This window comes from Motacilla alba, chromosome 3 (assembly GCF_015832195.1).
Source record: "Motacilla alba alba isolate MOTALB_02 chromosome 3, Motacilla_alba_V1.0_pri, whole genome shotgun sequence".
NCBI classification, from domain to species: domain Eukaryota; kingdom Metazoa; phylum Chordata; class Aves; order Passeriformes; family Motacillidae; genus Motacilla; species Motacilla alba.
Window position 1 is genome coordinate 16,165,042 of NC_052018.1, and position 24,321 is coordinate 16,189,362.

The window sequence follows — 24,321 nt, forward strand, 5'->3', positions numbered from 1 at the left end:
TTTTTGCATGTGTTTTTGACAAGAAGATCTGTGTTGCATTTGTCATGTATTAATGTTGCATTTGGAATATGGCCTGTAGCTATAACTGGAATGATCATTTAATTTAGCTTGGTAAAGATTGACTTTACCCAAACCATTATGCTGCCATTATGTAGCAAAACATCAAAATACATTAGTCAAGTGATAATTTCAGCAGCGGATCTGCAGTAAACAAACAGTCAAGCCACCACAAATGGTTCTGGGACGATTGAGCGAATGAATGCTCATGTACCCAGCTCGTGTGTCTGTCTGTGTGCAGGACACCGAGGGGCCCGCATGGTGTTTTCCCTGTGGCTGAGCAAAACCCGCCGTGGGCCCTGGGGCTGCAGCGCGTGGGCGCTGCCGGGACAGGCGGGCCAGGCCAGGCTGCTGGAGCCCTCCTGCCATGGCTTGGGTCGGCTGCTGTTGGACCTAAGTGCTGGAGAACTCTGTCCACTTGTTAAATTGGCTTTAAAATGGCTGTCGGACACAAAAATCTTCATCTGAGGGTTGGAAATGGGTGGAATGTGATAGTCAAATTGCTTATTACCAAAGCATGATGGTATGAATGCTTCCTTCTCTGGAAATGGGCTCACAGACAGCCTGGTTGTGTCTTTTTGTTTGTTCTTTATTTCAATGCATTTTGGATCTCCACTTGGAGTGATCAGGAGGGACAGATCAGAAGCTTCTAAGTGGGAGAAAGGATTATTATTGCTTGTATTTTAGAGGCACACATGCTCTGAGGCTGTTATTGTTTACATCATAAAACGGATCTGTCTCCTAAGAAACACCAATTATGTATGTCAATAACACATACATAAAAAATGATAAATAGGCAACTTTTTTTGGTGTAAAAAAGGCAGATTGAGCTGAGTAGCTTACCTTGAGACTCTCAGATAGTCAAAACAAAGCTAATTCTAATCAGTATTTCTGTTGGCTTGTGCTGGATGATTGCAGAATTAGATATTTAGTTTTGACACTGGACTTTTTTTTATGTACATTTTTCTCTTTGAAGTTTTGTAAGCAAATATTGTATGTTCTAACTGCACAGAGTTGAATTTTTCTGTGTGAACAATGCAAACTGATTATGATAGTTAGAATTAAAAAAAATAATATAGCTGGATTTTAATAAGAATTCAGTTCTGACCCTAGAGGCAATAATTTAAACTTTTTTAGTTTTGTTTTTTTTTTAATTTGGCATAATCTGTAGAAAAACAAACAAACAAGCCCATACAGCAGCTTTCAGCACAGGGCTTGGGAAAACTCAGAGGCTATTCTGTCACCTTTTCTAAAAATCAATGCAGTATAATGTTATGTGGTGTCTAGGTCTGCCTTTTGAAATGGAATAATTATGCATTTAAAGAAAAAACAAGTCCTTTTTCCTGACATAGTGGAAGAAGTAGATCTTGACTGGACACGAAACCTTTATTTCAAGGCTAAATCTGTAGTATGTGCCAACTAGCTGGTAAAAAAGCACCCTGTGTTGATTGGTTTATTTAACTTTCTTCCAGCAAAATAGCATATTGTGCTGTTGTCCTTCTACTGCGTGAGAAGAGCCTAAAATAACAGAAGCTGTTATGACATCTCTCAAAGCCTGCCTTTGTCAAGGTCACAGCTCTATTTTTGCTGCATTTTGTGCGAACAGAGATAGGTACAGTAGGAATGTACATTTTATAACTAAGATGCTGAGTCCCCCAAAAGTGTAAAATGAAAACCCAACTCCCACACTTTATTATGCAAAAACATAACATACATTGGCTGATTGTTAGCCTGGATCTGTGTGCTGCTCAGCTTGCTCATCAGCAGAGACAAAGCTCTAGAATTAATCTGTGGATGCTCTTTCTTGACTAGCAACCCAAAATTTCTGAGGAACATGGGTAAAAGATGGGGGTTCTGCCTTTAAACCACATATGTAATCTTTATATTCTTAAATATGTGGAAGTTTTATATTAGTGGGTTCTGCTGGCTCATTCAGTTCTTTCAAATTTGTGTAGGGTTATGCTGAAGATGTTGAGATTAACAGCTCTTTCTCAAGTGTATTTGGAGCAACAGAGGGTGGCAAAGAAGAGAGTGTGCTTTGGAGCCAGAAGTTGATAGAGGTGTAGTATGCTGAGTGTTATTAAACACGTGGATAATGTGTTTGAATCTGGGTCTGTGCTGATGGTTTGAGTGTGGGAGAACACTGGGAAGCAACCTCTGTGCTTGTTCTGCTCATCTGCATTCCTGGGCATCTGTGAGCTCCTGCTGTGGGGAGGACACAGTTCTGGATCCTGGACTGGATGGACACTTTGTCTGAACCTTTATGTCCTCCTGTTACACAGGATGTGCTGGGCAGGATGGCTGCTCTATGTCCTGCTTTTGACTGGGGTGTGGGGTTTCCAGCCCCGGATTGGGGTGACCCCGAAAGATGGAAAAGTCTCTGCTCAAACCCGTGCCTTCAAAGAAAGACTCAGTAGTCTTCTGTTGTCTGGTCTCAAGGTTGTTTATTGTTGTTTATCCAAAAGATTCTTCTCCCTGAACTGCTGTGGCCTGTTCAGCAGGTCAGACAAAGGCACACTGCCCTCCCAGGGGGCTGGTGCCATCTTTTATATCATATATTACATACTATATGTTTATACCTTTTCCCCAATGCCTATTATCTATATTGAATGGTGACTTTCTACTCTAAACCAATCTGTGAGTGCCAACATCAAAGACATGCAAGCTAGGAAGGAGAAAGAAAGAGGACAGGGCACACCCAAATCCCTCCATCTTAGAACTCCTGACCCCCATGTACAAAACTTGGACCCCTGCGTACAAGGCTTAAAACCCCCCTGTACAGCACTCAAAAATCCTTCCTTTCACTTCGTGACTACTTCTACTACAATACCTAAACTTTTGTGTGTGGCTTGTAATTCTTCATAATTAGTAATTTGCTCCAGGGGCTAAGATCAAAACCCCACATGTGTCTTTGGCTGCATGCCAGGGTCTCAGAGCCCCCTGCCAGCAGCTCTGGCCATCCAGGGCACCCAGAGGGATGTCCTGGGTTCCCACACTGGGACAATATTTTCTTCCTAGTAGCTGCTGCATTGCTGTGCTTGGGATTAGGTATGAGAATAGTGTTGATAACACTCTGACTCTTTGGTTGTGGCTAGGTAATGCTACTGTAAGTCAGATGCATGTCAGTTTCCCTCGCTCTGCCTGTGAGGAGGTGCACAAGAAGCCGTGAGGAAGCATGGCCAGGACAGCTGACCTGAGCTGGCCAAAGGAATATTCCATACCATAGAGTGACATGGTCACGGTATAAACTGGGGGAAGGGGGATCTGGAAGGGGACTGATCTGCTCCTCAGTTAAGCAGGTGATGAGCAATTGTACTGTGCATCTCTTTTCTCTTGGGTTCTATTACTTGTTCTTCCTCTCCTTGTAATTTCAATTATTATCAGTATTAGCATATGTATTATTATGGTATCTAGTTGCACTTAAAAAATTGTGCTTATCTCAACACATGAGGTTCACCTTTCCTTTCTACTCCTCCCTTTCCCCGTGGGTGGTGGGTGTATAGTGGAAGCAGTGAGGGAGTGGCTGCCAGCTGGAGTTAAACTGATGCTGTGTCATGTGGAGTGAAATTGTAAGGTGACACTGGCTAAAAATGCATTGCTTGTAGGAAAAAGAAATCAACTGTTCAAACAAAATCCAACTGCTTTACACTGAAGTGAGCAATGCTGTTATGAATGTTGTGTTGGCTGTGCTAAACTTGTGAGGACAGTGAAAAAGAAGGGTACAGGGAGGAGATTTGAAGTTTTCTGCATTAGCAGAAATGGTGTTTAAGGAGTCATTCTATGTAATGTTAGCAGTAGAAAGTGTAACAGGAAATGTATATCAAATTCCATCAAGATGTTTGGAGACTAGAAGAAAGTTCATGTAATGGGAAGGAACCAAACCATGTATATCTGTGTGTGTATGTATATATATATATACATATATATATATGTGTATATATATATATGTGTATATATATATATATGTGTATATATATATATACACACACATATATATATGTGTATATATATATATGTGTATATATATATACATATATATAATGATGCTTTTTGGTTTTATGTGTATACATGCAGGTAAAAATTCCTGATATGTATGTTCTTTAATGTTAGTTGTCAAAACATGACTAGACAAAAAATAGTGAATAGGACAATGTGTTTTATTAGCTAATAAGGGACTAATTTGCCTTTTTTTTTAAATAGAATTAAATGGATGTTCTCTTGATGAACACCTTCTGTAAAGAAGTACATGGAGAGGCTGCTTACTTAGTATTTTCTATATATAGTAATATTTATATGTATAGTTTAAGGTACTTCATTTATAATATGCTAGAATATACTTCTAAAAAACATTGAGTAGTTTACTTGATAAATTTCTTTTTAAAGGAACGATAAAATTTTATGGGTAAAACATGCTGCATATTGTTTTTAGTGTTCAGAGATGTTAAAAATTGTAAGGAATTGAAATATTATATTAAATACCTGTACAAGAAAAACCTTTCTATATAATAGGCTATCCAGTATTGTTTGCTTAATTTCTTTCTTTTTTAAAAACTTTTAATTAAGAGTTAAACATATCACTTTGTTCTGTTTTCTGGTACATGCTACAGTGTCTCCCAGATATGTCTGAATTTGGTGCATCTGTTGATAGATAAAGTAAGGTTGTATTGACAAAGATCCTGGGAATTAGTCTCAGACGTAGTTTAAATGAATGTTTTTGTGTCTCTCTGTTACATAATACAGGTATTATGTTCACTGCAGGTCAGTTTGTCTAAAAGTTACTTGTAATAATAACCATGTTGTGACTTGCTGGTAGCTGTTCATGTTCAGTGTGAAATACTTTCATCTTTCTGCTCACAAGAACATTATACAGTGAGAAGAGGTATAGAGTAACATGGACTTTTAAGACCAATTGCTTTTCTACTGTTGCATTTGTGTGTAGCTTGTAATTAGCTTTATAGTTGGGTAAAACTTGAGGTGGTTGAGCTCTGCAAAACTTCTCTCAATTTTCTGGTCTAAGGGTTGGTGAATGAATCATTGAAGAGAGTAAGAAACGTGTAGTAAGAGTACTCTAGAAAGTTCTCAAAACATTTTCAGATCTTACCTGGTGTTTTTTTTGTTAAAGATGGGTTTACATGCGAGTTAGGATGATCAGCAAGTTGCACTACAAACCTGCAGAAGAAACAACAGGAATGATGCAAGGCTGTCATAAACCTTTCGAGTTTCTTTAGGGGTGAACATATTGCTGCACTTTGCCTTGTGAAATGACATTTCTCATGAACAAGGGATGTGATGTGGCATGACTAATGTGCAGAGATGCAGTTGGAAGTTGAAAAGCATTGTATGGGTTGCAAGTTCCTGTGTTTTACTCATCAATTAAAAATTTTCAGTCTTCCAATCTGTGTGTAACTTGGAATTGTGGCTGACATAGCTGGAAGATAGTTAAGATTCATAGTTGTGTTTGGTGAATGCAACAGCAGAAAATTTCACTGCTCTGTCAGAAGACAGCTTTGTTTTAGACTGAAATTTGAAATCAAATCCATAAGTTTAAGATGTTTTGTTTTTCTTTCTTCCATTTCTGTACTTCAACTTCAGTGTGGGTATTAACTGAATGTTGTGAGAAACCCCTACCATGTTGGTCATGATGACTATTGCTTATTTCATAAAATTGTGGATTAGTTTGAATTCAATTTTAAAGGACATCTAGTCCATCCTGCAAGGAACATCTTGAACTAGATCAGGTTGTTCAGAGCCCTATTCAACCTGACCTTGAATGTTTCCAGGGATGGGGCCTCTGTCACCTCTCTGGGCAACCTATACCAGCGTATTCTTACTATAAGCCTATAAGCACTTTTGCACCAGTTAGTCATCCAGAAGAATACTGTTTCTGGATTATGAATGTTAATGAAAACAGAAAATAAACTATCGCTAAAACAGACCCTCTAAATTATTTTTTTTTTTACCAAAACACATGTAATTTAATGGTATACAAGGTAATCTGTAATTTCAAAGTTGTATGCTTTAAAATACTCAGTGGCTTATATATAGTATGTTTTTCAGTTAAATGTTAGATTTTCTTAACATATTTTTGCAAAATATTTATCTGGAAAAGAAAGTTATGTTCCAAAGTTGTCTTGCAGTGTCCCTCACTAGTTCACCTAAATCCAGTCCTGGCTGTGATTTTCAGTTTGTTTGAATGAATATTTTCATTCTAACTGGATTTTGGATGCATTATACAGTCTGCTGCAAGGATTGCACATCAGTCTTGTGCAGGAAATAAAGACAGTAGAGTTCATACAATAAAGTCCTAAAGGATTAGTGAAGTTCCTGCTGGCATTCACTGTCCTTTTGGACTTCAAAGAATATCTGGCAGGTTTTGTGAGGTGTATTGGCAAATCAGTTCTCACTAGTATGTTGTTGAGAAAATGGCATGTAAAATTAATTTTATCATACATGTAACACTTTCATCTCTTTATAACACTTTTATAGTTCGTATATGTGTTTTTTCTTACCTTTACTCAGGACCAGCTAAACAGAAGACAAAAGGTGTCCTGTACCTTTCTTACTCAGCTATGTTTTAATATGCGTATTTTAAAATTACTTGCCTTTTCCAGTTCCTTTGAAAACAGCAGCGATACAATTTGTGGTACTGAATTTTGAATGCACAGCAGTACATGCAATGGAAATTATTTGATGTATCATTTTCCAAACTTCTATGCTTATAGAGACAAAAATTAGCTCTAAACTACAAAACAAAAAACAAAAGAAACAACCTTAACAGATTAATTTTCTCTTTACAGGACTTGCAGTTTTTACAGTGGTGCTTACAATTGTAAATTCTAGACTTTAATTCTGTGAATAAGTATTTTGGCTACTGACAATAGAATTTATATGGTTGAACTGCACACTTTCAAATAAAAAAGTATTTGCTTGTATAGAATAAACATTGCAAAAAAAACCTCAGGCAGAATAAAAGTGTAATTACAGATTGCTATTATGTAATATTTTGTAGAAATAATTGGAGATTAAACTGTATTGAAATAGTACTTTGAGTGGAGAAATGTTTATGATTTTTAATTTAATTTTTTTCCCATTTTCTTTCCAGGTATTGCTTTGTTTTTGCTTTAGGATACCTCACTGTGTGCCAAATTACTAGGGTCTATATCTTTGATTATGGACAGTATTCTGCTGATTTTTCTGGGTAAGGAGAAAAATAATCTTCCTGTCTTTTCCTCCTGAGTGATATCTGTTGTTGTTGGGGATTTTTTATTTGTTGCTCTCCCCTTTCCTTCCCCCCCTCCCCCCAATTAATTGTGCCAACCTTTAAAACTTTAGAAGAAAGCTGAGCATGTATGTGTGTATTGGCACCCATGCAAAAATAGAAGTAACTATGCTGTAATCACACAAACTGAGAATTTTTTTGAACAATTGTTCTTCTTAGAACCACCAATGTGTTATCTATTGCCTCTTGTTCCTGTCTGAATGGCATAAAGGATTTGGTGGCTATTGGAATTTTTTCTCTTTGATTTTTCCATTAAAGTGTCTGCTACCATCCAGCGTGATGAACCTTGAATTGTGTCTGGTGTACTTACTTGCCAGGCACAGTCTGATACCACTTTTTGAGGAAAATCTGAACATTTTATGGAATTTAGCTTTTAGCTTCTTTCTTTTTTTCGTTTTATGTTAGATGTTCCAGAAGGAGAAAGCTAAGGAGACAGGCACCTGGATGTTGAGGTAGTCACAGAGAGCTTGGAAACAAAGTTTTGTCTCTGTTTGCCCTCATATTATATCATGAACTTATACCTATATTTGACTTGAACTGTATAGGAGCAAAACAGAATTAAATGAGCAGAGTAAAAATAAACCATATTGGTAATTATTTCTGCTGCAGACACAGAGAAGTGAAGTACAACATTTCTTAAAAACAAGTTTGCCGCTGTGGTAGTGCTTTTGTTGATTTAAAGGACTGCGTATATTCTGGAGGGAAGAAAAAAAGATAAGGAGTATTTGCTACTCTGCTTAAAATAATGCATTAAGTACTTTCCAGGGATACTGTGAGTGGCAGTGGTCTTTGTAGCTTAGCATAACCTGTGATAGAATTGTACCTGTTTGCCTTGTTACTTCTCAGTCTTTATTGGTAACAGGCATGTAGTCCTGAAAATTAACTTGTAGGCTGAAGCCAAAAGCTGTTATGGTTGAGTTCATCTTTTCTGTCATCTTTATCTTCTTACCTTCTAAAACATCTTTCTACATTTGTCTTACATCCAAGTGTCTGCCTTCAAGCCACATATCCAAGTTCCAATTGTAGTCAGCAGAGATGTGATCGATGTGGACAGTAGAGGCTGGAGGGCATTTCAGCTGACCCACCACTGAGTGTCTACCTGAGCATGAACTGGGTCACTTGTCAGATGCCCCTGACTGTGGACTACCTCTCCACTGCCCATAATGAGAGCTTGCAGCACAGTCATATGCATAAAGACTCCAGATTTACTGGTGTTGAACTTAATTTCACCATTACTAGTGAAACTGTAATCCAGTTCAGTTCAGAAACTGTAATCCTTCCAGTTCACTGTAGGGCCAAAGTGTGCAACCCTGGCGGGGACCAAAGTTCAGAGCTGACTCTGGAAACACTGTAATTGCTCTTTGTTGTTCTCATTCTCAAAACAATTAGTAGAGCTTGAGCACACCATTGCTCACATGGGACTGTACTGCTTTCAGATGTGGCTCTGATGGTTTGGTGGTAGCTCAGCGATTTCTGTTAGGTCTAAACACATTCAAAGATCCCCACATCCCATCCCTAAAGAAGTTCAAGGCCAGGTTGGATGGAGCAATCTGATCTAATTGAAGGTGTCTGCTCAGGGCCGGGATGATTGAGGTAGATGGTTTTCAAGGTCCCTTCCTACCTAAACCATTCCATGATTTATGAGCTCTGTGCTCTGGACAGAACTGTTCTGAAACCTAGATCCAACTGTCTGATTGTGCGTTTGAGATGGCAGATTTAAGCCAGATTTAAACCACCCTTTCATGCACCAATATGGGAGCTTGATGTATGCATATCACATTATATCTCTGGCATACACTGCATATGCTCCCTTGACACGAGACACAGATTACTTCCAAAACAGGCAGAGAAAAAGACTTTCTCTGGTTCTGGGAGAAGAGAGTAAGCTCAAAAAACCCCTGAAGTTGCCTAACTAGCTGCTGAGCTCCAGTATGAGCAAGTTATTCTAAAGATGTTGGCATGGATTTGTATAGTAGTTAGTTCCAAAAGAGGTTTAATGTGTGTTTACCTAGTTATTTCTCCTAGCATGCAGTGCTTGTCTGAGGTGCCCCAGCTGGGAAACTCTGCTCAAAATGTGAAGGAAGGTCTCAGTGCACTGACAGGGGAGAAAGCTGGGGACACCTCGTGTTGGAGAGGCATTTGCTTGTGCAGAGCTGTGTGGTCCTGGCTGCAGTACTAAGAGATCCCAGCTGCCTCCTTTGCCTTTCTGCCAGCACCTAAAAGGGATTGTTAAAATCCTGCTTCACAGCCTCACTGTGCCAGGAAGGAGTCTTCCTCTTCTAATCTCTAGATTTTTGCTCCTCAGCCAAATATTTAATGATACTGGAATAGCCACTTCAGGAGAGAAAAAAAATAGAATACCAGGGTCTGCTATGATAACAATGACAGATTTATCAGCTGGAATTAATGTAAGGGCTGACTGAGTTCCTCCTGGACTCCATCCTTCCACTAGGCAGGACCCATGCTGTCACATGTCTGCTTACAGAAGGAAAACCCATTATGTTTAGAGTCAGTTGGGGATTTCTGCCAGCACCAGGCAGGCCTAAAGATTAAATGCTAGAAAAAGGTATGAGGGATTTACCAGACTATCTGTTCCTGTTTAGTCTTCTTCCTTTATGACCCTTGTGGGTCACTTTAGTCTTGATATCAGGATTTTGGGGCACTGGTGGTACTGTATAATTTTTTTTCCCTGATTGCATGTTGAGGACTGGAAATAATTGTGTGCTTTGAAACCATTTTAACCATTACCTAAAAAGAAAACCAATTTGATGGACCGAACCATATGGCAGAATACTGCCTTGATAATGAAGGAGGACTTGATGGCTTTTGGATTTGTGTTTCTGTGCCAACAAATATGTAATAAAAATGCCAAGTGCACTCAAGACATGAACAAAACTAAGTGTCCATTGTACAGCATTTTTTTTTTATTGTGAGGTTTTTTTGTTTGTTCGTTTTTGTGGTTTTTTTTTTTTTTTTTTTTGGTGGTTGTTGTTGGTTTTTTGGTTTGAGTTTTTTTTTTTTTTTCTCCAGCTCAGATACTTCTAGGTAAATTCAACCCCTGATGTGTTTTTTGAGATCTGATTTAAAAATTAAATTTCTAAATTGTAGTAGTTTACTTTATGCATGCCCCATTGTGTCCCTACCCCAGGGAGGGGGTTCATAATGTTGAGATTCACATCAGGCAAAAGCTCTTAGGGACTATGAAAATAGTATAATTTCTCAGTACAAAACTGACTTGGCTAGCCATGGCAGAATATTTCTTGGACAGTTTAGGATTCACTCAAGTGTACCAAATTCAGAACAAAGTGAACTCTGTTTCAGCCAGCATAATTATGCTGGGTTTTTGTTTTGCCATGTATGTTTGCTTGGAGCAAATAATAATTCTTGATGGAAAAATCAAAATCAAAGATAGAATCAGGTGTTAGTAGAAACCATGGAAGTGATCTGCATAGCTAAATAATTTATTTTAATATTCAACTTTGTTATAATTCTCTTGTCCTTTGCTTACTTGCTATATCTTGCAATCAATATAATTGCTCTGTCCTTTCTTCTTTACTCTTCTCCCTGCAAAAAAAAACTAAAACTATGTTAGTAAAAAATACATGTGAAACACTTCAGCTGTATTTGTAGAGCCTAATGCAGCAATAAAAGACAGGTGTTATCAAATACTACATTTAAGGCTTAAATTCTTCTCATTGCATTGAAAACTCTGCAATGGTTTGAGTGAACAAACTAAACACTCTGTTCTTGCACTGAAGATGTTCCAGCTTAGAGTAGTTAACCTAGAGTCCTAATATAAACTTCCCCTGGTATTTGTAAGTGAAAGAAAATACTGAATTGGAATCTAAATTGTTCTTTCTTCCCTTTTTTTTTTTTGTGACAGTCCAATGATGATAATTACACAGAAGATCACTAGTTTGGCATTTGAGATTCATGATGGTAAGATTTCTTTACTGTGTTTAATTTTCCATACAAAATAAATTGTACCAAAGTTCATCATGAGTCAGTGAATTACTTTGGACCAGTTTTGTGTTTCAAGGCAAAATAAATTTCTGTGTCTCAGTTGTTTCATTGATGCTTATTAATGAATGTACCAAGAAATGTTGCTCGGACTCTACAGAAGCTGTAAAAATGCTGACACTGTGCAGAAGATACAACTTACCAGAAGACCAGTGGCACTTCTGGAGTCAGTGTCTAAAGAGCAATGACATTATTTTGGGCTGGGGTATTGACTGTTAACTAAACAATCTAACTAACTGAGGTATTGAGAGTTAACTAAAGAACTTCCAGATTCAGAGACCTCTGTTGCTGACAGATGGATAGAAAAAGCACATGTAATTTCAGTTGTTGAGCACCTATTTTTTTTTTGGATGCTAATTCTTGAGCACTTCCCTAGTTTGTGACATATATGCTGATTTTTATAAAACCTTTGTGTGTTTAATTTTGTTTAGTATCATAATTACTCTCACAGCTAACAGACTGCTATCAAAAGGAAGATTATCTAATTATGTTTGTCTTTTCTCCTGTCAGATGTATCCATCACATAAGTGGGCCCTAGTTGTGACAATGAATCCTAATGTTGGCTTTCGTGGGTAGGATAGCTAGGTTTTTAGTTACCTCAAAATTCAAAGGAGTAATTCTAATTTTAAAGTTTGAAAATGTCATCTTATAAATCTGTCCAATTATCTTGAATCACTTGGAGCTACAGATGTCAGTTGAAGATTTGGGAGTGTAGCTCCAGACACCTGGATCAAGGCACCTGCTGTTCTGATATTGCTTATTAACAATGTCCATGAAGTTTAATGTGTTCCTGTCTCATATGCCTCCTGGCTTTAGTGCTCTTTGGGTTTAATTTTTTTCAGTTCTTTTTAAGTGGCACTGTCTAGAGAAGCCTGTGGGCAAAACCTTTCAGGAACATGAAAAGTTGGGAATAGACCTTTTTAAAGTATTTTCGTATGAATGAAAATAAATTATGCTGGGCTTATCTAGTTGGTCAAAGACATTGATGTTTACCTTCCAGAGAAAATATATTCAGAAGTAGTAATTTTGCAATCTATAATCAACTGAAGTACAGAGTATACAAGTTAGTGGAAACAGGTTATTATAAGGAAGTAATAGTTCTAATATCAAGCATGAATGCTTCCTCTTACTATTGTTTTGCTAGGGGAGAGAGCTATTCTGAATTTGCTGACATCATGCACAAATAGTGGAGTGGTGGTATGGAACAAGCATGTGAGTGTTCCTGGCAATCTTGAGACAAATGTTTCATTTAGTCAGCTCTATTCTTAACTTTCATCATGAACCAGACTAGATTTTTTCCTACTTAAATTAATTCAGATAATTTGTATTTTCTTCTGGATTTCTTTATACGCTGAAATTTTAGTGTAAGTCTTGACATTTTGTTCCTCATTGACCTCTAAATTCTTTTCAGCCCTTGAGTAGTAACTAACAGTATATCGGAAAAATTTCTCTGGTTGTGTCTGCAGTTTAGCCGATTCCTTGAGTTGGGTGGTCACAGTTGCAGTTGTGAACATGACTTTCAGAAGTTGTTGTGACCAATGTGAGTTCAGAAGCAGCTGCTGTCATGAGATGATAAGAAAAGATGTGCAGGGGAGACTAAGATTGCATTAAAGCAAATTTTTTTAATCTTAGACAACCTAAAAGGGATCCTTCATGAAAAATTAATAAAAACAAGCTCTGCTGTCAGTGGGCTTTTCTTCACTGTACAATGGTACATACATGCTTCCGCTGGAAATTACTTGGAGATACAGGGACAGGAGAGGAGATAATGTTGCAAATAATTCTAAGTGATCAATGACACTCTGAGCCTCTAGTCACATCAGCTTGGCTATATTAAACACCAATTACTTTATCTTCTTCCCTCGTTTTTTACCAGTACATCCAAGGAGTATAATGAAAATAAACAGCTGGAAAAAAATGTTGCTGTGTTGGAAGTTCCTGGTAGACTTCAAGATTCCAGTGGTAGCTAGGTTGGTTTTTGGTAAAGACCAGTCTTCTGGACGTGATTTTTCCATGGCAGTCAGTTTGTTGTCTTCAGCTGGTTTCATTTGAACGTCCTGGAGTGAGCTGAGTGTAGCCACAAAGGCCACTCACTCGTGCTGCATATTCAAGTGTCTGTCTAGCTAAGGGGATATGCTTGATTCCAAGCTGAAAACTAGTATGGAATCCCATACACAAATAACAGCTACCCCTATAACTGTTAGACCCTTGTGCTCTTACTGTGAGGGATTTTTTTAAGCAGGGAAATTAACTGCCAGTTGCATACAATTTGGACTTTCGTATTATGGTTAGGATTTTCTTTTAATGCTCTGTCTCCATCCACCTCTTGATTTTTATTGTTTTTAATGTGCTCTCTGTTATGATAGTGACAGCATGGTGATTATTGTTTCAGTATCAGTTACCAAATTTTTTTTTTTTTTTATCGTACATGTCCTTAGTGGTTAAAGGAATTATATTGTATTTTTCCCCTTCTAAGTTTCCGAGTGTAGTTTTGTGTCTGTGTTTTCCTTGTATGGTTCTCTTGTTATGAAGACTTGTAAATTTTCTTGCTTTTTTTGTAGGTTTTTTTTTTCAATTTTATTTGGTGGGCATTCTACCTATTTGCCTTTCTTGCTGCCAGTGTGGTAATAACAACTGAAACTGCTATCGGCTGTACTTGGATCTTAAAATGTTTTAATAACAACAAGCATTTGGGCTCCACTGGTGATTCATTTCAGAACTACAAAAATTTGCTGTAATTGCAACAGAGCCTGTGATAGGATCTCTTATTATTAATATGTAATCCTATGTCTAGGCATTTTTAGTTACTGATTAGTCAGATTTCCATACAAATGTGAAAGTGGATAAGTTTAACCACAAAGCTGGGGTGATATGTTTGTAAACACTGTTGTAGTGAGAGCTCAGAAGCAGTCATAATATCCCATAATGAAGCCTATGTGGCAGGATAGTGGTGTGTGCCTTAGGGGGTTGGGTTTGTTACCGTTAGGGTACGGGCTCTTGGGAAGGAATGTAAAGACAGAACTTCCTCATTATGTAGACCACTTGGGAAAATTTTTTTTACTGATGATTTACATAATTCTTTTACCAAGGAAGGAACATAGGAGTATTTCCTGCTTTACAGATGAGAAAATGGAATTACAGATTCTGAGTGACCAAATTGTTTCACCTCTCTAACAGATGTTCAATAAAACCCATTTTCTCTAATCTCTGCTCTGTGATTTGGTAGTAAGGAGCTGCAGTTGTTGTGGTAGTCTCTTGCTTTAGGACAGAAGAAAGCAATTCTTAAAATCCCCAAAGGAATGCTACAAAACCTCATGAGTTCCTAGCAGCAGCGTGCTGCTGAAGTGGGAGTTCATCTCCAGTGTGTAGTACGGGTAGGGGACAGCTACAGTTTATCACGTCTCTGTTCCCATGGGCCTGGGAAGTAGTGAATGTGTATTTATTAATTCATCTCATATTGAATAAGCAGCAATGTAAGAGCACCTCTTCCATGTTTATTTTCTGTGATTTAAAAAAATCTTAAAGGTAGCTTCCTGGAAGCTTTCAAGAGTATGACAGAGATCATCATGTTCTTGCATGCTGTGCTAAGATGGTAAATGGGCCTTCAAGACACTGAGAAGGCATTTTAAAAAAATCTAACAAAAGAGGGAAAGCCACTAACCTGACCTCAAAGAATCTGCTGGCTGGAGGGAAACCTTTGTGAGATAGGGAAATGAAAAATTAATGGAGGCTTATTTGGATGCAGTGTGTTTTAGACAGCAAGTGCATTGCTAACAAAGTTATTTGGGCCTTAAATGACTTCATAGGTATGTCTATAACAATTACATAAATAACATAACTAAAACCTGTTTAAATAGACTATTTGTTTCCTCCTACCTGTCCAAAACCACAGGTCATATTCCATTGGTTAGATTCTTCTATTTCAGGTTTGAGGTTCTTTCCTCCTTTTTTGTCACACATTTGTAATATGAACTATTTCATTTGACTAATTGCCTTTATTTAATGACTAATCTGGCTTTATGCTAGTTCATTTGGACACACTGGGTGATCGCTTCCCCTTTCTGACTTCAGGGTAAAGTACTTATATGGAATATAATGGCAAAGGAGGCTCCTGCTCCAGTCAGTGTACATTGTGTGGGCTGTGAGAGACTGAAGACTCTGTATGAGACACTTCACTATGTGGTGGGATCTACATCCATCCATAGGTGTCTGTGTGTTTGAATTTAATATGAACAGAAATTTGAGATTCACTACCTGAGAACTGTAATATTATGGCCTTAAAGGTTACAGAATCTTTCAAAATGCTTCTTCCACATTTTTTATTCAGTACCTTTATCAGCATAAAAGTCATTGCTACTGAACCAAGGAGAAGATGTGAAAATATAATGAGGAAGAGAAGGTGATGCCTTGTGAAGGCTGACCTAGAACAGAGACTAGACAGAGCTAAAGAATAAAGTAGGTATTTATTAGGTGGCCTCAATATATCTACTTTGGGCAGCACAAGAGCCCAGCCAGGGTTACACCACAGGTGAACCCAAAATGGTCACAAAAATGGACAACAGGACACGGGGTCTCACACTTTTATAAGTTCTGGTCCATTAGCATATTGGAGCTAATTGTCCAATTACAGCTTTAGCCCATGAAGTCCCATCCTTCTTGTTTTTCCCTCTTCAGTTTTTCTCTCTTCAGTTGTTTGTGCTCTCGGGCCTGAGATCTGGATCGGCTGTCCTTGGGTCCCCAGTCAGAGAAGGAATTGTTTTGTCTACCTACGCTGAAGAGAGCTTACTGTCCCCTAGCATAAAGCCCAGATCCACACACTAAAGCAGCACAGAATCTGAAAAATAGAAAAGCTAAAACCTGAGGCACCAAAGGTGCTGCTCAAAGTTAGGAGGTGATAATTTGTTCTACAGTTTCTTGCCTTGAATGAGTCTGAATGGAGATAACTTTTGACTGTGAAGGATCAGGACCAAGGAAGGCATTTTCCCAGGTCATATTGAAAGAGAGGATGTGGCAAGTTGGTAACTCCCTCTATATTCTCAGCTTTGTTGAAGACTTAAAGTGTGGTTTTGAACTTAAAGTTTGTTTGTGTGGTTTTGACTTAAAGTTTAGATCGTGGCCACACTGGAGTCACACACTAAGACAACAGAATTTTCTTCTTTGTAGATAACAAGTGTTTCCATGAGTCGTAGAATTAAATTAGGTTTTACTTTCCCTCAGCTCTTCAATCTTTTTTGTCATAAGGTTGACTGATTTTGGTGTCTAAAAAAAAAATTGGCTCCAGTTGAAACTTACCTTGGATCAAGAATAAGGGCTCCCCTCTGTGGATTTACTGGCATCAAGGAGTGGGGTTGAAGGCAACCTTTCTATAAAAGGAGGAGTATCTTCTATAGAAACACCTTTTTTCATAAAGCACATAAGGATTTCATATTTATATTGCTCTACTCTTTTGTCAGACTTGATTAGAAATTGGCTGCTGGGTTTAAGTTCTGCTGTGGAGGAAGAAAATTGAAGTGTGATCCCATAAATTTGATTTCCTTTAGGAAGCTATGTGGATAAAGGTTTTAGTACTTGCAGTGGCAAAGAAAAAATGCAAATATGAACAGCAAGAAATGGCTACATGTGGGAATGTCTGAGCCACTAGGGAAGGCTGCAGGAGGAGCTGAAGTGGTTATTCTGGCAGGCAGTGTGGGCTGGTATTAGCCAGAGCTGTCTGAAGAAGGGAGCTCTCTTACTTTTTTTGTTCCCCTGAATTAGTGTATTTCATAATAAATGAAAATGTTGAAAGTCTTATTTTTTACTTTCTCTTTCATGAAAGTACAGATTTTGAAGACTATTTTCCAGGGATAGGTTGCCAGCATTTCAGAAATAGCTACATATGGCAAGAAGTAATCTCAGTCTTGTTGCTGAACTTAGACTTGGACTGCCCCCTTTTGCTAGCAGGGGTTAGAGCTTCTTGTAAGTGCTCAGGAGAAAGCCTGTGGCACCCTTTAGTGCCATGCCTGCTTCACTGGAGCTTGGTCACAACCTTTACTTGCAGTGCAAAGCTGTTCTTGAGGTGAGCTGTAAGTTTTCAATTGCTGAAATCTCTCTTGGACTGTGTCCATTTTATGCATTGAAACTGCAGTGACTATGGCTATGACAATGGCTATGTTCTGGGGCTTGTCCTGTTTCCAGAATTGGAAATAAAGGGTTTTAAAACCTGCAGATTTGGAAGTCTCAACTAATGTAGGAGAATTGTTTTTGTTAATACTTTTTCAAGTTGTCTTAATGCTTTCCTGAAATCCACATGATTTCATGCTTAGGCATCGCTGGGTATAACTGAAGATATGAGAGTTTGTAATTTTGTCAGTAAGAATTCTTTGATCCAACTCCAGCAAAAATGTTATGTGACATAATAGCTCTGAAATTGCTTGAGGCATTAAGAAATTACATTGCAGCATGAGGCTTGTTCTGCTGAGTAAAATGGGGAGGGGGATTTAGCTTTTCTTTATTTTTTTTCTTTTTCTTGTCCTCTTCCCTAGGAATGTTTCGGAAAAACGAAGACTTGACTCCATCACAGAGGTGTTTGGCTGTAAGGTAGGCTTTCAGACATTCTGCTTTGGGGATGTTTTGTGTATTTTCTTAATGCTCTGTGCAGTTTCTACAGCTCAGGGTCAAGACAGAGTTTACAAGCTCATGTAAAACAGGTCCATGTTTTTATATATTTTTAGTTTAATTTGTACATCTGTTCTTCTGAAAAATATCACTAGGAGTAGATTTTATAGTTACTTAGAAAAAACATTCTAAGTTCTATGCAAATGAATGCCATATCAGATGGAAAACTAGTAAACAGTACACATATGAAGTAGCTGGTGAGGAAACATTGTTAAATTCTGTTTTTCAGTATTTAACTTGTCTTTTCTCAGTTCTTTATTCAGGACACTTGGAAGTAGCATGTTGCTTTGGCAAGAGAGTGTTGAGACATTTGCTTTAATGGAAATTATTACTGGTTAAGCCAAACCTTTGTTTATTGATTCAATTGTTGAGGGGAAACTAGAGAACTTAATACAGTAAACAAACACTGAAGAAAACAGCCTTCCTTTTCCTTTCTCGGGCTCAGCTTCAGGCAAACACCTCTGCTGGGCAAGGAGAGACTCAGTAGAGTTCAGCAGGTCTGTCTCAAAATGCCCAGTGTGGATTGGAAAGAAATGCTATATGTAGAATGTTTCAAGCTGTGATTACAAAATACAGAGAAACTGCTCTTGTTCATGTGGTGTTTACTGCAGTTAGGGTGAGTGGTAGCATGGAGTGTGACTTTTCCTACTGTGGAAATCCTGAAGAACTACACAATCCATCTCACAAGTTGCTTGTCTTTGAATTACAGACGCATGCCAAGTCTACTGGAGTATTTAAGTTACAACTGTAATTTCATGGGTATCCTGGCAGGCCCGTTATGCTCTTACAAAGACTATATTACTTTCATTGAAGGCAGATCATACCAACTGCAACAGTCTGAAGCAAATGGGAAGGAAGATACAAAGTATGAACAAACGGATCCCTCCCCAAATGTAAGATGTATGACTCTTGCAGTGCTGATGCTTATGGAATCATTGCATGGAAAGCTTGGTTTGCACTCTTCATTTACAGGCATAACTGCTGAGCTGAATCTGGAGTTCATTCATCAATGGAATAGTTCCTTGTTCAAGAAGTTATATGCTTATTTTTTAAAGGCAGGTTTTCTCTATAGTTTCCAGTCTGGATCTTGTGGATAAAAGCAGATTAATTTGGAGCTTCCTAACAAGTTTATATGGTAAAAAGCCATCTTTAAATGAAAACTGTTCATACATGTTCACTTCAAAGCATATACTGTGCATAAAAACCCAGTCATATGTAGTAAATTAAAAAAGTCATAGAAATAATTTCATTTTTCATGCTTGCAGTAATATAGAGAGGTATTAAAGAAGGATTTTGATCTGAAGGTGTAGTAAGATGTACTTCCCATAACACTATGAACAATACTTCAAGACACATAAGCTTTTTTTTTCTTTGGTTTGTTATTGGAGGAGAGACCAAATACATAGAGAAGATAATCCAGTTGATTATGCCTTACAGGAGAGACTGTATGACCTGAATTCAAATCAAAAGCTCACAAAACGTGTTACTTTTAAAATTTAGTCCAATTAGGTTAATGCCCAGAATTAGAGTATTGAATATTATTTTTCACTCTTTTCATATTGTCCTAAATAGTAGTGTATCAGGTATTTAAATTTGCATGTGCCTAAGATAACTCTTACCTCACGTAAGAGGCAGAATTATCAGGGGGTCAGTTGGAATACTTCCCATGGATGGCTTTTGTTAATTCCAGCACCAGTTGCCCATGTTCTGCTTATCTTGTGAGACCATCTGTTGCTGGAGCAGATGAAGGCGTTCCCACATGTAGCTGCTTGTCTTGTCCTACCATCTAGAGGTTACAGCCCCACAGCTGGGCCAGCAGGGAGTGCTTCCCAATCACTTGGGGCATCTCCAGCCACTCCAATCCTTGGAAAGATGGGTGAGGACTCTTGGCATGTTCCATTCTACCCATCTTGTGTGATTGTAGTAACTTGCACGACTGGAATCTAAACTCATGGCTGGAGGATGATAACGCATGAAGGTGCTTCACAAATTGACAGAGCACGTGAGCTCACACAAGGAGCTGTGGAACACATTAGGAAAAACACAGAGAATTCCTTTTGTAGATTGGCATCACATGGCCCATGCTCTGCTTTGATGTGTTGTATCAACAAAGTTATATGCACTTTTGTTTCTAAACATTATTTTGGTGCAGTAAAGTCTTGTGTACCAAAATCCTATTTCTGCAGAAAAGTGTTATGTAGTAAAATTATTGCAAATGAATGGAGGTAAACCAAACCTGCCTGTATATAAGTACTCCTGGACACACATCCACTGATTGCCTGATAGGGCTTTCTGGCTTTTTACCACATAATCTTGCTAGTTATGTGGACAAGGTCAATAGAAATAAATAGAAACCTATGATGGATTCTTCTTTCAGGTAAGTGGTTTTCCTTATTATTAATTGCTCTGAAGATGCTTGAAACTTTTGCAATTTATGCTGCATTAGCTTTTGACATAAAAACAAAGAAAAGCTGTTTATGCTCCTGATATTTCATCTCCCAGCTGGTGTTAGAGAAATCTGGCTGCATTTTATAACACCAGTGAGTATTGTGTGCTTTTGGAGAAAGATGAATGACACAATTTTACTGCATTTGCTGTATCAATTAAAATATTTGGGTTTTTGTTCTAGAAGAATATTTAAATACCATTAACTTTATATAAATACTTTAAATTTGTTATTATTTCAAGAAGAATAAATTTTTAGGTAACTCAAAAAAATTTGAAATGTGGGGATCAGCAAATGTTAATGTCATAAATAAAAAAGAATTCTTGAGCTGAGTTACAGTAAGTTTCATTTCTTGTTGAATACAATTACATAACTGAAGTAGTTCATGCCAGCCTCCTCCTCTATACTGTGTTGACTGCATGATGTTAACTTGGATTAGTACTTTTGCTGTGTTCATTGCATGTTAAATGAATCAAGTCACCATATTAAAACTTACTTCTTATATCCCTCCTATTGTGCCTTTTTGCAAGCTATCAGTTGTTGGTGCTCAAAGTGGTGTCAACTCTCAGAAATTAATATCTGTCTTTGTAAGTTTCTTTTTATTATGGCTACCCTTAAAGTACAAGATTCCTGTCAGCAGATATCTGCTTTCTTGCTTATTATGCAGAATCTTCTACAGGTTATAATGTTCTTGCTTAAATATCTATAGTTTTTGTCTGAGGTACCACCCTCTCCAGAATAATGTGCTTTAGTACCATTCAATATTATGTATTAAGTACTGATTCTCTATCAAATTAAGAACAAGTTCATTCAGATAAAATTTTTGAAGATTCCTCTCTACTTTTTAAAATCTACTTTTGTATATACATGTTTATGCAGTAATTTATTTCTAAACTTTCTGAGCTCTGTGAGTGTTTTACCTTTATTTCTTCAATTAGAAAGCTGCTTCTGAACCTCTTTCTCCAATTAGGTATCTAGCTTTCAACCTAATTATATTCCCATCTAATTTATGCACATCTCGTTTTGTCCCGGCACTGTCTTCTAGCTTGAGTACCTCCTTCCCTTCCCAGTGTTGATCATATTTCATATTTTTATACAGGTATGCCCAGTTGTTCATCAAAACTGGATGAGACAGGTCTTTTTACCTTTTTGTTGTAAAAGAATTTGTATTTCATGCTTCTTCTGAGGTCAAAGTTATCCTGCATCTTGCTGTCTTTTAATTCCTTAACAGAACAGGTATTTTGCTGTTGAAAACAGTTATTTTTGCTATTTGTTGAAAACCTAAAGGAGTAAACTAAATGAAACTTCAAATTACTTCATCCTTGTAAAAATTGACCAACCCTCCTATGTGACTGTGCAATTCCCTGATTTCCCATTTATGCCTTGGCAGAGAAAGGTTAATTAAGTAATAGGAAGTGAATGAATGTTTTACCAAATGCATGTCAATAGGTAATTGAAAAATTGAACCATGATTTTGTTGGTGTCATTGCACAGTGTTGTAGTTTGAGTCAGATAATTTGATTTGAAACTAACTTGTTGTGAAAAAACCAACAAAAACCCACCAAAACCTACCAGGCATACCACCACAGCTTCCCACCAAAAAAATTTCCAACGAACAAACCCCTTCCCACAAAATGCCAGAACTCTAGGTTTTCATCTGATTTGTTTCTCTAGTGTGACTCAGCCTAAGGAGCACAAGCCAAACCTGCAAGGAAGGAGTGGAGGGAGGGCAGGACTCTGCTTTGCATTGCAGCCTGTCTTTGGCTTGGCCTCAGAAACTCTGCTTAAACCAGTCTGGAAACAGCAGCTCCCCAGCTTTGTAGAGGTGGGAGATTTATTTCCACCATAGTTTTCTAAGGACACTGTTATCCCTGATTCTGGTCCTTGTAAGTGGTATCAGCATGCTGGGATTTATAATTATTGAGTGAAGTAGTGCAATTGGAAAAAAAAAAGTTTAATTCATGGCTGTATGAGTTCATTATTTTTTCTTATAATAAATTTTGTTGAAACTCTGATGCCCTTTTGTAAAAGAGGTGTTTTCACCTCCACAATTTAGTTAGCAACCTTCAGAGAAATACAAAGCATATTTGGTGTTGAATAAGCAGGTGAATGACATCTGTTTACTAATAGAAAAATTGGGAAATAGAGGCAGTGGCACAAAGCAGGTGTTTGAACAGAGATAACATTATAAGTAGCGAAAACATTTTTTGAGGCTTAGTGGTCGTCTTCAGATGGAAAGAACCTATTTTATGTATTCATACTTATGTTTTAACTTGCATGTTACTGTTACCAGCTTATTGTTTCTCCTGCAGAATTGAACATGACTTGTAATTAGGGCTGAGACTTTAAAGCTAAATCCTTGCAAATGATTTTGCAGTGATGTAGAGAACTTGGGGTGATGCCTTCTGATACTTACAAATATCTGACTTTTGCATTTGTCAGATACTGCATACCAGAATTAAAGATTCATCAGTCTTAGTAGTAACTGATTTTATGAACATACATTTCTATTGAAGATCCTGAAGATGTTAAGCCAACTGAACTTTCCTTCTGCTGTTGCAAAGAGAGAGATTATCAATAGTTCTGGAATAACAAAGGAATGCTTTTAGAAAATTAATGGTCTTCACCTTGAACTCTTGTAATAGAATAAAGTATTAAAATGAAGTTCATTAGAAAGCAAGTAGAAACAAATAATTAAGCACCAGCTTTAACCATTAATAGGTAGTTACCTGCTGAATTATCTGGCTGATTTTTTTTTTTTAAATTACTGGGATTCCTGATCCTCTCTGAAATATCTTCTGAGATGAGCCAAATGAAATATGTGCAATATCCAAAAATACCCTCACCGTTTTACAGCTTTTCCAAGTCTCATTCTTTAATCAGGATGTACCACTTCTTATATCTGTGCAGCTGGGTGAATCTTTACTGTGTGTCTTTCCAAAGTGTGTGCTTTCAGTTGGACATTTACTGCCCCATTCTGTATAATGGAAAAAAATTGCCCTTTATTTTGGAACTAGATGTTGAGCTGAACTCTCAGTGAAGCAGGATGTTGTCTTTAAAAGTTTGGGTGGGTGTACTGGAAGCAGCACAGATTCTGGTTATATTTTTGTTTTGATGCTTCAAGCAAAAGTAGGTGATTGTTTTCTTGTCAAGTTTAGTATCTGTATAATGTAAATTAAAACAGTAATGTTTAAATATTGAGATTACATTAAATAAAAGCTTGAAAATTACATTTCAATGAATTAGCTCTCAAGCTTCTCTTGTTGGTGCTTGCTTTAGTATGTTACTGGGGTCTTTCTCAAAACACAATGTCCTCCCTTGAGATGTGGACCAGACTAGTGACTTAGAGCAGTCAGTGTCAGGCATGCATTGCTCTGTATGTTTTATAATAGAACCTTAGAAAAGTTCTACTGAAGATACACACTGTTTACTGTGGTGGTTACAGCAAAGCTGAGTTTTGAGAAAATTTGAGTAGGTCCCGTCTGAACAACACACTTGTACATATCTGTGAGCATATTTGTACCGTTGTAGCTTGCTCACTCTGATTGGGAAAACATGTCTATCTAGAACTGATTGACTCAAATTTGGGCTGAAATTCATAAATAATTTCAGTATTTTAGTTGGTTTAGAATTTGGATGCTTTGGTAATGTAACAGATGATTGATGTATTGAGTTGGGCAGAAATTGAACACCTGCATTATGTCAAAGAGTCCTGAAAAGAAACTGAAGTTTTGCCATTGTTCTGGAATCTCTGCAGTAATAATCTTACTTTGTCCTAGATTATTTGTTTTGTGTTATGATGTCTTAACAATTTAATTGCTTCAGTAATTTGACAAGAAAATAAGAAAAAACCCCTGACTTGCAA

At 37.5% G+C, this 24,321-nt stretch overlaps 1 protein-coding gene across 1 annotated transcript in view; it reads left to right on the top strand.

Moving 5' to 3' along the window:
• MBOAT2 (membrane bound O-acyltransferase domain containing 2) overlaps window positions 1-24,321 on the top strand; it is a 93,883-nt gene that overhangs the window by 51,455 nt on the left and 18,107 nt on the right. Inside the window, exons 4-7 of the mRNA XM_038133738.1 lie at window positions 7,160-7,255; window positions 11,220-11,275; window positions 17,878-17,932; window positions 18,720-18,903. Of these exons, the coding sequence (XP_037989666.1) occupies window positions 7,160-7,255; window positions 11,220-11,275; window positions 17,878-17,932; window positions 18,720-18,903 (391 nt within the window). The remainder of the gene's footprint in view (window positions 1-7,159; window positions 7,256-11,219; window positions 11,276-17,877; window positions 17,933-18,719; window positions 18,904-24,321) is intronic.